At 32.7% G+C, this 15,861-nt stretch overlaps 2 protein-coding genes across 2 annotated transcripts; both read right to left on the reverse strand.

Moving 5' to 3' along the window:
- Positions 1–1,829: 1,829 nt before the first annotated feature.
- LOC120356340 (elongation of very long chain fatty acids protein-like) lies at positions 1,830–12,333 on the reverse strand. Its single transcript, XM_039445266.1, has 3 exons — positions 12,318–12,333; positions 6,276–6,466; positions 1,830–1,973 (listed from the first exon to the last, which is right to left on the reverse strand). The coding sequence occupies exons 1-3, from the start codon at positions 12,331–12,333 to the stop codon at positions 1,830–1,832; spliced, it is 351 nt and encodes a 116-aa protein (XP_039301200.1).
- Positions 12,334–14,756: 2,423 nt separating this feature from the next.
- LOC111053067 (ATP synthase mitochondrial F1 complex assembly factor 1-like) lies at positions 14,757–15,855 on the reverse strand. The gene is given in 2 exon segments (XM_022339894.2): positions 14,757–15,514; positions 15,517–15,855. Coding segments are annotated over 2 exon segments (504 nt in total). The 5' UTR covers positions 15,815–15,855; the 3' UTR covers positions 14,757–15,308.
- Between the last annotated feature and the right edge of the window lie 6 nt (positions 15,856–15,861).

A 15,861-nucleotide genomic window follows, 5' to 3' on the forward strand; every position in this document is an offset into this window, starting at 1 on the left:
TGATAGGGAGAGGAAAAATAAGAACCTTGTGCTATTCCTCTCCCAAATTTAGAGAACAGATAGTCCGAAATAGGTTAAGTCTTATAGTTCTTCAAGATTACAAAAATTTTCAGTCCTCAAGTATTTTCACAAAGTATTATTAATTATGAATGAAAAAGACTAAGAAATTGTCAAAAACCACAGATTTGTTGATACTTAGAAATATACTTTCTGTATAATGTGGAAATATAATTCTTAAGTATCAATAAATCTGTGGTTTTTAAAAATTTCTTAGTCTTTTTCATTCAATATGATAGTACCACAATATCAACTTCTCAACTACACAAAAATATGATTAATTATTTTAGAAGATCTCGGTTTCAAAATTGGACTCAACCCTCCAGTATAAAATAATGAAATCTGTTTTGGTTTGCTACTGATTGTAGACAGTTTTAATAATTAATTTGATATCCAAGTGAGTTTATTATTCAATATACTAGCATAAGAAGATATCCCATGGTATAGAGCGTTTATATTTCAAATTTCAAGCCAATCTTTTGTTAACTCAAGCCGACTACCGTCTATTATTACTGTTTTGTTGGGGTGAGAGTGTAAGAACCGCACAGTATGAGAGACTACCAGCGTCACATAGCTTCACGAAGAATTACTACAAGGAATATCACTTCTTGATTGATTGATATAATAAGTATACATTATATGAATGATAGAGAGAGAGAAAAATAAGGTAACCTTGTGCTATTCCTCTCCCCAATTTAGATTTGTTTACACATAGTCCGAAATAGGTTAAGTATTGTAGCTCTTCACTTCGCAAAATTTTCAGACCACTAATATGTTCACAAAGTAAATTTTCAAGTTTAGATGCTTCAAAACAAAAAATAGAACAGATATTCACATTATTATCACTTGAATAGAGAAGATTCATATATTTAAGAAATAATTTTGAAAAAGAACCGAAAAAAAAAACTTAATTCTAGAAGCACAGCTGTATAAATCAACTTGAGTTAACAGTGGAATATGAACGTAAATATGGAACAGGTTCCATATGGAACCTGGCTAGACGGATATGACCGCCATGGAATTCTTTGTATGCTATATATTCTCTATGATACTAGATACTAGATAGGCTTACTTTCAAGTACCATATTGATATACGTATACAGACAGATGCTAGAGATAATTTTCTTCAGAATGTTTGTATTATCTACGAGAGATTATGAACGAAATTCCAATTTGATGAAAACTCCAATGAACAAAGATTCTATATAATGAACAAAGATATACGTATACTGACAGATGCTAGGACATATTTCTTCAGAATGTTTGTATCATCTACAAGAGATTATTATTATTACACGAAATTACAATTTGATGAAAACTCCAATGAACAAAGATTCTATATAATGAACAAAGATAACGTATACTGACAGATGCTAGAGGCATCTTTCTTCAGAAGGTTTGTATCATCTACAAGAGATTATTATTAAACGGAATTCTAATTCCATGAAAACTCCAATGAACAAAGATTCTATTATAATGAACAAAGATATACGTTTACTGACAGATACTAGAGATAATTTCTCTAGAATGTTTGTTCATCTACAGAATAAGTTATTATTAAACGAAATTCCAATTTGATGAAAACTCCAATGAACAAAGATTCTATATAATGAACAAAGATATACGTATACTGACAGATGCTAGAGACATATTTCTCAGTATGTTTGTATCATCTACAAGAGATATAATATTATTAAAGGAAATTCTAATTTGATGAAAACTCCAATGAGCAAATGCAATTTCTAATTTATTTCCATTTGTACAAGAGATAATTAAGATATGAATGAAATTGTTTGAAATATGAATGAAGTTGTAAAAAATAAAATTTCACTCACCCTCATAGCCTTAGGAGATGTTGAATAGTCAACAGGTTGGCACCTGAAACTGTATCCATTGAACCAACCGGCTACGATTGCCTGGAATAAAACATAAAATTTTATTTTATACATAAATTTATTGAAACTAAAAAAAAAAGATTTATTGATTTATTAATTAATTTAGTTTTAAATATGCATAATGCATTCATAAACCAACAACAAAAATCTGGTGTGACGCACTCACACAACTTTCTTGCCGTTATGAAAATTGATCACCTGACGCTAGTGTTCCCGCACATCTCAAGTCTACTATTCAAAGATTTAAGTCAGCTGGTGACAGGACAATAACGCTGGAGACACACATGAGGTCTGCTATTTCTTCATAGTGAATGATTTAATAGAATCAACAAATTTGCAACTGAATAATCACATTTTCACGAATTTAAAGCTTATTTTCAATTTTAGGTGAAAATGTTACTGAAATTAATTGTAGAGATTTTTATGCTCAATCTACTCCTTGATTTTTTTTTTGTTTCAATTGAATCTGAAGCCTGATAATGGGAATCTATCTGCATTGATGGGGCGGAGCTCCTGAAATTTTTACAGATATGGGACTTGTGGCAGTTGATAGAGCTTATCGATGACTATTTTAGGTATGAATTTGATCAAAATCGTTGGAGCCGTTTCCGAAAATCACGAAAAACCCTGTTTTTGACAACATTTTCGCCATTTTAGCCGCCATCTTGAATTTCATTTGATGGAAATTGTTCGTGTCGGATCCTTTTAGTGAAAGGACCTTAAGTTCCAAATTTCAAGTCATACCGTTAATTGGGTGATGAGATATCGTGTACACAGACGCACATCACTCATACACACACACACACACCACATACAGACCAATACCAAAAACCAGTTTTTTTGACTCAGGGGGCCTTGAAACGTATAGAAATTTAGAAATTGGGGTACCTTAATTTTTTTCGGAAAGCAATACTTTCCTTAACTATGGTAATAGGGCAAGAAAGTAATGAAACGTATAGAAAACATGAAGTTAGGGTACCTTAAATTTTTTTTAGAAACATTGAAAGATAGGCCTAGTCAATAACTTTGATTTGTCTATATTCATAATAATTTTGTTTTTATATTTAGTTATGACTGATAGAGAGAGAAGTTTTGTTAGTTTGGTGATAATCTTAAGACTCATGCACTATAGACCATTATCGGTATCCATTCTGTTAGTGGGCAATACGCTTCCATCAACTCGAATATTTGAATATAGCCACTGCCGTGTTTCGGATGAACACGTTAAACCGTCGGTCCTGGCTGCTTAAAATGCAGTCGTTAGGTCATGTCAGAGGCCCTGAAATTGATCAGTTGCGACCTGAAAACTCTGACACCAGACCTGAGTCAGCAAGGTCACTCGATATTATATTTATTTATTTATTTATATATTTATTTATTTATTTATTATTTATTTATTTATTTATTATTCATTATTCATTCATTTATTTATTTATTTATTTATTTATTTATTTATTTAGTATTATTTATTTATTAGTTATTATTATTTATTTATTTATTTATTTAGTTATTTATTTATTTATTTATTTATTTATTTATTATTTATTTATTTATTTATTTATTTATTATTTATTTATTATTTATTATTTTTTTATTTATTTATTTATTTATTTATCACATTGGTAGAAGTACTTAACATGAGGAAAGGCACAACAGGCTCATGCCCAAAACTGTCCCATTTCCAATTTATACTATACTGTCCATAATTATCAAAAGTTGGTTATGTCACTTTCACTTTTCAAAATACAATTACGCTCTTTAATACTCAGATAAACGAGCAAATTTTGAATCAAAATCATATTTAGTCTAAAATATCACAAAAATCTAGAACAGTAACTTATTATTATTTAAAATTCTAAATTTTGAATGAAACTAGACATTTTGAACTAAAAACTTCACACTACAGAAACGACAGCTATGTTATTATTGTTATTATTATAACTCGAATATTACTGTAGAACTACCAGCAATTGAATTCAGTTACCTACAGTAGAAAGTTATGTTAAAGTAAGTATAGTAAAGTTGAGTACAGTAAAAGCAAAGTTATCTTCACAGTTTTCAAGAAAAATTTACCTAAAAATTGGATTTTAAGATAACTACGGTCGCGGTCTGGAAAGAAGATCCCTGGACCGATTTACCTCTTAAGCTGGGTCTTGGTTTGTGCGTAAATGCCGTCGTCGACCGCGACAGGGTGAGGATCTCAGATTGGGTAGATTTCAATTTCTCTAAATAACTAAAGATTATGTTCAATCATGTTTTAATGGGAGGGGCTGAGTTTATACTTTTTATTCTTTTAAATGGCAATATGTTGATATTATTAGAAATGTTTGATTCTTGAATAATAAACACAGATAATGAAAAGTTATTAATTTGATCAACTGTTTTAGCATACTTGAAATTTGGACAATGAATGTCAAAAAGGCTTGTCGTCGTCGACTGCGGAAATTTACGCACAAACGAAAATGCACCTTAAATTATGATAGGTATGCGCACACAGATCGTCATCGGACGGACGGCACGCATCGGACGGATCGGATTATTAGATTTGATGCTATCAAGATGATACCTATAAGGATAGGTATGCGCACTCCAATTGAAAACAATGCATGTGCGCCTACCTTTACACAGCATCAAGACGCTACTATATCCATAGCAATCAACCAGCTGATTTGTATTGAAGCTATTTGAGTCAACCAGCCTAGCCACTACTCCGTAAACAAAGCCATAGTGCATTCTGGTGACGTCAGCACAGGTAGAGCTACTCACCACTCTACAACAATAAAAACACTCACATTTGTTGATTCAGCTGATCTATATCAGCTAGTGTTTTTATTGGTGTAGAAGATGGTTAGTAGCTCTACCTATGCTGACGTCACCAGAATGCACTATGGCTTTGTTTACGAAGGTAGTGGCCTAGCGCGCCCTAATTTCATAATTAGAAATATAGCAGTCAGTCATGCGCAGTTGGCATCTTTCTACCACCAGCCTCCCCCGCAACGAAAAACTAGGGATCACCTCATCAGTCCACCACTTTATTCTATAGAGTATACACTTGAAGTTTTTCTGCGAGACTCGACATTTTCTTCCTAATGATATCTAACTAACTTTGAATTAAGGTATCTAACTACAGATTTACACTTTTCATTTCAACGAATTTGAATACCTCCCCACACGATTGAATTCTATAGTGAGGTCCACGTTATAATGGCAGTGGAGAAAGATAGGAGAAAAACGTTGCCGATCCTCTGTCTTGTCAATGCCCATTGTCTTCTATAGACGGTAGATGATACAGGTTTATTGATGTATTAACTGTTCATTATCGTTTAAAAAAATCAATTATATTCATAAAGCAAGAATTATAGCCTACTTCTCAATAATTTCATAGTTAAGATGAAATATTTTGTTAATTAATTATCAATTCTACATTGAAAAGGACGATCTGGCAACAGAGCAAAGCAAGAAAGAGATAGCGCTATCTGCTTTGTTGAATGATAGACAAGGATGGCAATACCATTGCAAATCAAAAACTCCCATTATAACGTGGACCTCACTATAATATCTATCTGCAGTGAACACTTGGTTCAGTCACTCACAAAGCCTGGTAAAGGTGCATTTCCTTACGAAGGCCAGCGTTGGCAAACCTCCCATCCACACACTGGCGCTGGTCCACATTGGCCTTCATTGGATCAACATGTGGATACCGTATTACACTTTTTGAGACATTGAATATCTTTCCTTACAATTTAATTAAGATAATTCTACAGGGCACATTTTTGAAATTTTAAGAATATAAAATAATTTTCTGTGGTTGAACTAATTCAAGATATCCAAAGTGGACACTTTTGAAATTTAAACTAGTAGTTCTGTGAACAGTGGACCTCACGCAGTATTCTCATCCACAAGTACCTGATTAAAATTATAGACCTTATGGAAATACAGCAATAGACTGGCTTCTCCACACATCTGTGTAATCACTAGTCAGCTGATTTATGATGAATAATTCGATAGTCTGATTTTCACTCTAATATTGGCGTATGAAGGGGCTCCTTTTTCCTTTTATATTATCCTTGAAATGCAAAATTTCCAAAACCTTGTATATACGTCGACGCGCAATTAAAAAAGGAACATAACTGTCAAATTTCATGAAATCTATTACCGTGTTTTGCCGCAAATGCGCAACATATAAACATTTAAACATAAGAGAAATGCCAAACCGTCGACTTGAATCTTAGACCTCACTTCGCTCGGTCAATTAAGATACCTTAAGTGGACACTTTTGAGATTTTGAGAATAAAAACGGATTTTCTGTGGTTGGAGACTCACCTCATAGAACAGCCACGAGCTGAATATGACTTGTATGAGGTTGTAGATGATAAGTGTGTTCTTGAGCTGGAAGGGTTTCCTCTTCTCCATGAGTTTGGGTCCGACCACTTTTACACAGAACGCGTAGACAAGCACTATGGCAAGGGTGGGTCCTGGACTGCTCATAAGGGGCCAGTCTTTCACTCTGGGATCTGGAAAAATCGAGAGAAAATAATAAATAATCTTATAGAAATGAAATTGAGTTGAAAACGATATAAAAGTAAAATAACGATATAAAAGTGATGATCGATTTTTATCCACTGAGAATCTATATATATAAAAGCGAAATGGCACTCACTCACTGATTGACTGACTGACTGACTCACTCACTCACTCACTCACTCGCAGAACTAAAAATCTACCGGACCAAAAACGTTCAAATTTGGTAGGTATGTTCAGTTGGCCCTTTAGAGGCGCACTAAGAATCTTTTGGCAATATTTTAACTCTAAGGGTTGTTTTTAAGGATTTAAAGTTCGTCTTTTAGCATGTATATTCTTCTTCTCCCAATCTCTTAATTAAAATTGAAATTTCCATATCATATGTTACTATAGAACTATAATCTAGATAGAGTACCTCTTCGAAACAGTTGTAAACTGGCAACTAAATTAATAATTTTGTCAGGTTGGCATTAAGTTGAGTTGACTTTGTTAGGTTGGCACCAAGTTGAAGATTTAAATGCATTTATCGCGGAAAAATTGATTGGGCACTGCTACTTCAATCCTGGGAATATTATAATATTACTAGCAGTCAGGCTCGCTTCGCTCGCCGTTTAGCCAGCCGTTTAGTCTGGACCCCCGACTGGATTGTCCTAACATATGATAAAAATGCCCAAATGAAAAATGCAGGCGAGCGAAGCGAGCCTGCTGATCTCATTCTTGGAAGATCCAATCGGCCGCCCCCTGGCTAGACGGATATGGCGAGCGAAGCGAGCCTGACGGCTAGTGTAGGATATGAATGATGAATTTATTCGCCAAAAACAAAATACAAAAAAGCTTTACAAAAACAAATGAGGAGTTTATCAGAGATTGACAATGGTGTAATAACCGAAACCGGTCTTTCTAGTATCAATAAATCTGTGGTTTTTGACAATTTCTTAGTCTTTTTCATTCAAAAAACAATATAAGTATATGCTACTGCACTTGAACTAAGATACGTATACATAAAAATTAATTAAATGTTAATTTATTTAATTAAATAATGGAATTTGATTTAATTTAATATGGAATGAGAAAGGAACAGTTTTGGGCCTTAAGCCTGTTGTTCCATTCCCAATCATTCATAGTTGAGAATTATATTGTATCTATAAATGTATAAATATATAAATAAATAAATGTGGGTGAGATTTGGAGAGATCTATAAAGAATTATTATTAAACGAAAATCTCAATTATATGCTGTAAAGCGTGGAGTTTAATTTCAACAGTGATTAAACACCGCAAGAACCAATCAGAGAAGTCTGATTGGCTATCGCAAAGTTTAATCCCTGTTAAATTTGAACAGACTTCGTGTAACCGGCTTCCATTTATGTTCCAGCATTGTATGTTTTTTTTGTTGGCAATTCTTATAGTTATGATTTTCTTCTTCAGGAAATTGAGAGAAAGGACGAAAAAGAAGATGGAGAGGTGAAGATGGATGAGGCTGGATGAGGAAGAAGATAGAAAACTGGACATGGAAGAACTTTGAAAACCTGAAATATAATTATGTAAGTATGAAGATAATTATTATTAAACGAAAATCGAAATTAAATGCTATAAATCACCCCAAAGACTTCTGCTACTGCAAATATTGACAACAGGGTAAACAGCTAGATGGAAATTCGATGAGCGCTACTATTCAGAAATTATTTGTCAGCCCGACAAATAATTTTTGTATAGTAGCGCTCATCGAATTTCCATCTAGCTGTTTACCCTGTTGTCAATATTTGCAGTAGCAGAAGTCTTCGGGGTGATTTACAGCATTTAATTGAGATTTTCGTTTAATAATAATTATTTATTAATTAGTATTTTTTGCATAGTAGCGCTAATAGAATTTCCATCTAGCTGTTTACCCTGTTGTCAATATTTGCAGTAGCAGAAGTCTTCGGGGTGATTTACAACATTTAATTGAGATTTTCGTTTAATAATAATTATTTATTAATTAGCATTTGAACAAATGCAACTTCCAATTTGTCTCCATCTGTAGATCTATAAATAAGTGAATGACCACTTATTAAGGGCTGGTCCAAGGCTTAACAAAAGAAATAGAAATAGAAAGAAAAATAGAAATCTTAGTAACCTTTTTGAAATATTTAATCAAATAAATCGGACATTCCGAAACATGTTTGATTAAATATTTTAAAAAGGTTACTAAGATTTCTATTTTTCTTTCTATTTCTATAAAAGTAGCCCTATACAGAAAAGAGATAAAAAAGAAATAGACTTCAGATACTTTTTGTGTAGTTGAGAAGTTGATATTGTGGTAATTATTCATATTGAATGAAAAAGATAAAGAGTTTATCAGATTTTTATTTTTCTTTCTATTTCTATAGAAGTAGCCCTATACAGAAAAGAGATAAAAAAGAAATAGACTTCAGATACTTTTTGTGTAGTTGAGAAGTTGATATTGTGGTAATTATTCATGTTGAATAAAAAATATAAAGAGTTTATCAGAGATTGACAATGGTGTAATAACCGAAACCGGTCTTTCTAAGTATTAATAAATCTGTGGTTTTCGACAATTTCTTAGTCTTTTTCATTCAATACTTCAGGTACTGTTTTTGGTGTTGAGATAGGTGTTGAAACATGTATGTAATTTTTCAATAAATTTGTGATAGTTCTAGACAACATTCCAGTGTTTAATTAGAAATAAAATAGAATTCAAGTCCCTACTTAATTGAAATGAAAGATGAATGGAAATGCAATGGATTGTATGTAATAGTTGGTCTTAGTGAATAAATAATAGATATATTTGAAGATTGAGATTACGACGGGAGAGAGACTCATTGATTTTCGTGCATGGTCTGTTAAGGGATCGATTTTCTTCTCCTTTGCTGCTCTCATTGATCAAGTTCCAAGTTCCATGTTCCTGCGTTCAATTCCAGAGATCATCCCACCTTTGATATTATCAGATGTAGAACGGTCAGTGGTTACAATGCTCCCCTGTTTAGGTCTCTTCGATTATACAATAGGCTTAATAATGCATTAGATTTTTTGATTCAGACAGTGTGCTCAGGCGGGACTTGAATAAGATTTATGTTTGTTGAGTTTTGTCTTTTTTATTCATTTTTTTCTTTCCTATGTATTACATAATATCACAGAATTAATAATAGCAGATTAATTAATAATTATAGGAGTTTTCTCTGATAATATATTAGTGTTTTTATTTATAAGTTCATATTTGCAAAGTTTCCATAATTCTCTTTTCTTTGTTTCTTTGTTTCTTTTCTTCTTGAATTCTTCAGTATTAGTTACATACTTAGTTCTTCTTCTTTATCTGCTATACTATAAGTTTCATATTTGCAAGGTTTTCTATTATTTTGTTTTTTTTCTAAAACTCAATAGTATATTAGTTAAGTTATTCTATTTTCATTTTAATGTATTGTATTTTCAAATTGTATGCTCAATGTGTGTTATGAGGGCAATAATGGGATTCAGTTCCGGGTGCCCTCAAATATGTAAATTTTCAAATAAATAAATAAGATAGAATAGATGCTTATTTTAGAGTTCAATCTTCCTCTTTGAAATCTAGAATTCATACAAGAAATTGATAAAAGTGGATTTATTTTATTTTTTAATTTTCTTTAGTGTAGTTGAGAAGTTGATATTGTGGTAATTATTCAAATTAAATAAAATACTAAGAAATTGTCAAAAACTACAGATTTATTGATACTTAGACATTCTGATAAACAGAGTTCATCAGAGATTGACAATGGTGGAGCAACCGAAACCGGTCTTTCTAAATATCAATAAATCTGTGATTTTTGACAATGTCTCAGTATTTTTATTTAATAAAGTGAATTTATATCAGCAATACTGACTTAATTAGACTAATTAGGATGACTATTAAATCTAAAATCATAGTCATTTCTAGACAACATTCCAGTGTTTTATTAGAAATAAAATAGAATTCAAGTAGGCCTACCTATATAATTGAAATGATAGATGAATGAAAAAGCAATGAATTGTATGTAATAAAGTAAATCTAATAAAATATATTTGAAGATAGAATAGATGCTTATTTTAGAGTCCAGTCTTCCTTTATGAAACCTGGAATCATACAAGAAATTGATAAAAGTGATTTTTTTTTGTAGTTGAGAAGTGGATATTGTGGTAATTATTCATATTAAATAGAAATACTAAGAAATTGTCAAAAACCACAGATTTATTGATACTTAGACATTCTGATAACAGAGTTCATCAGAGATTGACAATGGTGGAGCAACCGAAACCGGTCTTTCTAAATATCAATAAATCTGTGGTTTTTGACAATGTCTCAGTATTTTTATTTAATAAAGTGAATTTATATCAGCAATACTGACTTAATTAGACTAATGTGTGGATTAGCATTTCAGTATTTAAATATCATAAATATATTAATTTAATGCAGATTAGCATTATTTGAGCATTTCCTATACCATAAATATATTAATTTCTATCTCTTATTCCAATGGTATTTATTTCCCACATTATCACCCAACACTTATTTATGTACAACAGGATTATGTAACAGGATTTATGTACAGAACTTCGATGTTATATTTGAATTGATTATTATCTGACACTCTGTGTCTGATGAGAAGATTACAGTTGTATTTAACTGAAAATGATAGAATTTACCCAAGGTTATACTACTTAATATGACTCAAGTGCGTCGAAAGCCCTGCTTTTTATATTTGAATTTGATTATTATCTGACCCACTGTGTCTGATGAGAAGATTACAGTTGTATTTACTCATTCAAATTAGATAAATTACCTCAGAGTCCTCATTTTTACCTCTTAATATTTCTTTTTATCTGTGGAGGAAGAGTCCACATTTTTACCTCTTAATATTTCAAATTTTTCTTCTTCATGAACATTCTAACCTTCACTTCCCAGTGAATTTTCACTCTGCTGAACAGAAGAAGAATAACATTGGTTCTTATGAGAGGGTTCACACACTTTTATTCTGCCACTGTGTGAACCCTCCCATAAGAACTGATGCTACTCTTTTCTGCTCATCAGAGTGAAAATTCATCAATGGGAAGTAAGGGTTTAGAACGTTCATGAAGAAGAAAAAATATGGAATATTAAGAGGTAAAAATGTCGACTCTTCCTCAACAGATAAAAGAAATATTGAGAGGTAAAAATGAGGACTCTGAGGTAAATTTTGTGGTGTAAATTTACCTAATTTTAATGAGTTAAATACAACTGTAATCTTCTCATCAGACACAGTGGGTCGGATAATAATTAAATTCCAATATAAAAAGCAGGGCTTTCGACGAACTTGAGTCAATATTAAGTAGTATAACCTTGGGTATATTCAATCATTTTTTCAGGATATATCAATTTCTTAATTTTTAGGTGTTGGAATACATTTGAATCTCAAGAGAGTTTGTCAGTATACTTTAACCTACTCTAGAACGTGGTAGGCCATAGTGGAGTACCGGTAGGTCAATTTCCACACAGAAAAAACTAAACATGTGGAGGACACATTATACGAATTTTTTGTAACTAACTATTGTATGTAATTGTAATAATCTAATATTTTCTGTAATTGATGTTGTAGTTTTAGTTTTTTGGGAAATAAACATTAATAATTATTTTATTATTTACTTAGAAGAAATAGGCCTATTAAGGAAGAAAAGTTCAGGACCGTTTGTTGAGGAATGTTTTGTCAGAAAATTTTTTTTTATAAGTGATTGAATATAAGGATGAACATGAGGTCATAGAGAAAATATAGCATAAAAAGATATCCCATGGTATAGGACTTTATGTTCCAAATTTCAAGCCGATTATGTCGACGTCTGTTGATTATTACTTTAATACCTTCAGCTTCATCCATTACCCACAATTAACTGTGGGATCGATGGCGTCAAAAAATCAAAACACGTACAAAACACATGAAAAAGAAACTGTAACAGTTCAGATGGCAGTGATCTAGTGCTCATGCTCTCAATAAAAATTCAAAATACTGTTTTGAATACTGTTTTGTCCCATTATATAGGTCGTTTATGTTCCAAATTTCAGGTCGATTTTTGTCAACTCAAGCCAATTACTGTCAACGTCTATCTATTATACTGTTTTATTGGGGTGAGAGTGTAAGAACGGCACAGTATGAGAGACTACCAGCGTCACATAGCTCCAAAGAACTACTAGGACTATTGGCTTGTGTTAGCATTGAAAATTTATTCAGAAACGCCCTATACCATGAGATATCTTCTTATGCCATCTTTTCTCTGTGATCAGGCCCAATTCACACTGACGTAACATTGTGCGCCCTTTTTAAATCCCATATAAACATAGGGTTCAATGTAAACAGAAGTGGCGGAGCTCCAGTTTGCATGGACCATATGCTTATTGACCGAACGAAGTGTGGTCTTCAAGATTCAAGTCGACGGTTTGGTATTTCTCTTCATATTTAAATGTTGCGCATTTACAGCGAAACGCGGTAATAGGTTTTCATGAAATTGACAGGTATGTTCCTCTTTTAGTTGCGCGTCGACGTATATACAAGGTTTTTTGATATTTTGCATTTCAGGATAATATAAAAGGAAAAAGGAGCCTCCTTCATACGCCAATATTAGAGTAAAAAATCAGACTATAGAATTATTCATCATAAATCAGCTGCCAAGTGATTAGACAGATGTGTGGAGAAGACAGTCTATTTCTGTATTTCCATAAGGTCTATAGTTTCAATCAGGTACTTGTCGATGAGAATACTGCGTGAGGTCTACTGTTCACAGAACTACTAGTATAGAAGTGGTAAAAAGTCAGTGCCGCGTCACCTCAGTGTGAACTGGGCCTAATATAACTATTGACAATTTTTATAAAATTACCTGTTTAATGTACGGCTAAGACAAATCCTCAATATTGTCGAATTGATTTTTTCAACACTAAAATGTCGACTAGCAACATTATTCAGGTGAAAAATATAAGATTTTGATATAGTGAGGTCCACGTTATAATGACAGTATTTGATCAACTATGGTATTGCTATCCTTGTCTATCAACCGACAAAGCCGGTGGTACTATCCTTTTCGAGGTCCACAACGATGGCAATAATGTTTTTGACAGTGTAGAAATATAATTAATGCAGAGAATCGGCATCGCTATTCTTCTATCTTTATCCACTGCCATTATAACGTGGACCACACTATAGTAGCCTATGGGTGGAGATGTTGGGGTATTTATTTCTCCAAAGTTGAAAGAATAAAACGTTAATGTTGTCAATACCATTATATATTTTCAAAATTATTCAAATTACAGAACAGGCTTCAGGCGAGAGATCAGTTGAAGATGTGGAGTGGCCGTAGTCAGGTGGATCAGATGCTGACTTCATGATTCAGAGGCCCGGGTTCAAATCCGGCCGGGCAAGATATTTTCTCGGACCACTCCCGTGTTTCGGATGGACACGTTAAGCCGTCGGTCCCGGCTGCCTAAAAAGCAGTCGTTAGGTCATGTCAGAGGCCCTGAAATTGATCAGTTGCGACCTGAAAACTCTGACACCAGACCTGAGCCAGCCAGCAGGTCACTCGATATTATTATTAGTTGAAGATGTGGCAGGTGTTGACATGAGACCTGGTTCTGTAATTTAAATAGATTTTGAAAAAATATAGTGGTATTAACAACATCAACGTCCTATTCTTTCAATTATAACATTCAACGCATATTATTCTGTATTTGATACTATATTTTCCACATAAATGTGAGCAAGTCATCATTTTGGAGTTGAAAATTTGATGAGACATTGTAGTTGGAGAAATCAAGTTTTCAATTTTATATCATCTGAATTCCAATGAGAAAATGAAGGCATCATTGACTGGAATGATGTAGCAAATTTGTTCAAGTTTGAATGAATTTATTGGTTAATGAAGTAGATATCGAAATTATCCTATTATTTTCTCTTTTATACTTTAAAAATAAATTTATTCATAACTGTAGTTGTGAAAGAATTAAATCCATTGTGCCAGTTGCACGAAAGCCAGTTGAATTTAAGTGTGAGAATAATTAAATCCAGTCATTGTGAATCAAGTTATATATACATTGTGCCAGTTGCACAACAGCCAGTTGAATTTAAAGTGTGATTAATTTCACGAGAACCAACCAGAGAGGCTTTTTTGAAACAACGGTTTCTCTGATTGGTTCTCGTGAAATTGATCACGGTTAAAATTCAACCGGCTTTTGTGCAACCGGGTCTTTGTTTGAATTTCAATTACATGAACGTTGTCAAGGTTCCTATATATTAAAAAAAAACTACAATGTAAATTCGCAATTTGTGTATGTACGATTATATTGAGTTGAATTGAGAGATATTGCACAATGATTATTTCAATCTTACATAATTTTCTTTCAAAGTTACAGATTCTTTCAAAGTTACAGAGCAACTAGCCCGACAAAAACGTCTAGGTACTATATATGAATGTTGCATTGACAGTCCTTCAAGTATCGTTTCAGAGTTTAATTGTTTTTGCATGTCATAAATTCATAAAAATATTGAAGACCTCAAATCATTTAATGTCGAATCAAATAAGCCTTCACATTAATATCACCGCTGTAGTTTTGAACCAAATCTAAAAATTCACGTTAATGTCCTTCAATATTTTGTAGTTTTGGATTTAAGCCTTTTCCTCTTACCAATCATTCATGATTGATAATGATATTGTATATATCAATGTAGATATATATAAATGAATATTAAAGATACTTTACTAATCTTACTACAAGTCCTGTTTTGCAATTTACAGAGTTTTTAAACAGGTTCCAAGTCCATGAACTTATCAGAATGACCAAGGAATTATTTCCAAACACGCACACTGTTTAAAACGTAAGGTTTTCCATTTCGGCAATCAAATCCATATGCCTGAAACTTTGCGGGTCGTTCGTGAATCTCTCAAGTAATTTTGTTCTTTTCTCGTTATTTTCTCCATAGTAAAGATGAAGCTGGTTTGCTAGACACTGCGCCTCCATGGCATTTATCACACTTTTGTCGAATTCTCCCTTCATTAAGACTATTCCTTTGTTTCTTCAAGATCTGGGAAGTAGATTATAGTTAAACATTCAGGAGCGTTCTCTTTGTGAGCTTGGTAGCTGATTAATGGTGTAAAATGGACTTCATTACTAGCAAACTGACAAACTATGAATTCATAACCCTGCTTTCTTGGTAGTGGTAACAGAAATAGCTGATACTTCTCACCTCTTTCCAAGATAATTTTGAATTTTTCAGGAGGAATCACAGCGGCTATGGTGTCCTTAGATTTGTGGTACTCCAACCATAAATCCTTGATTTCGTCGGGAGATTTGTCCTCAACTAATTCAATCTTCATGACATCATCAAGAACTTTTGTTTTAGTAAATGATGTTGATGACGGTT

Source organism: Nilaparvata lugens, unplaced genomic scaffold (assembly GCF_014356525.2).
Source record: "Nilaparvata lugens isolate BPH unplaced genomic scaffold, ASM1435652v1 scaffold6521, whole genome shotgun sequence".
NCBI classification, from domain to species: Eukaryota; Metazoa; Arthropoda; class Insecta; order Hemiptera; family Delphacidae; genus Nilaparvata; species Nilaparvata lugens.

Bases quoted from the DNA above. Each gene is read 5' to 3' on its own strand.
- LOC120356340 (XM_039445266.1), bottom strand. The intron at 1,974-6,275 runs GTGAGTCTCCAA...GTTTTATTCCAG, and splicing joins GCTCGTGGCTGTTCTATGAG to GCAATCGTAGCCGGTTGGTT.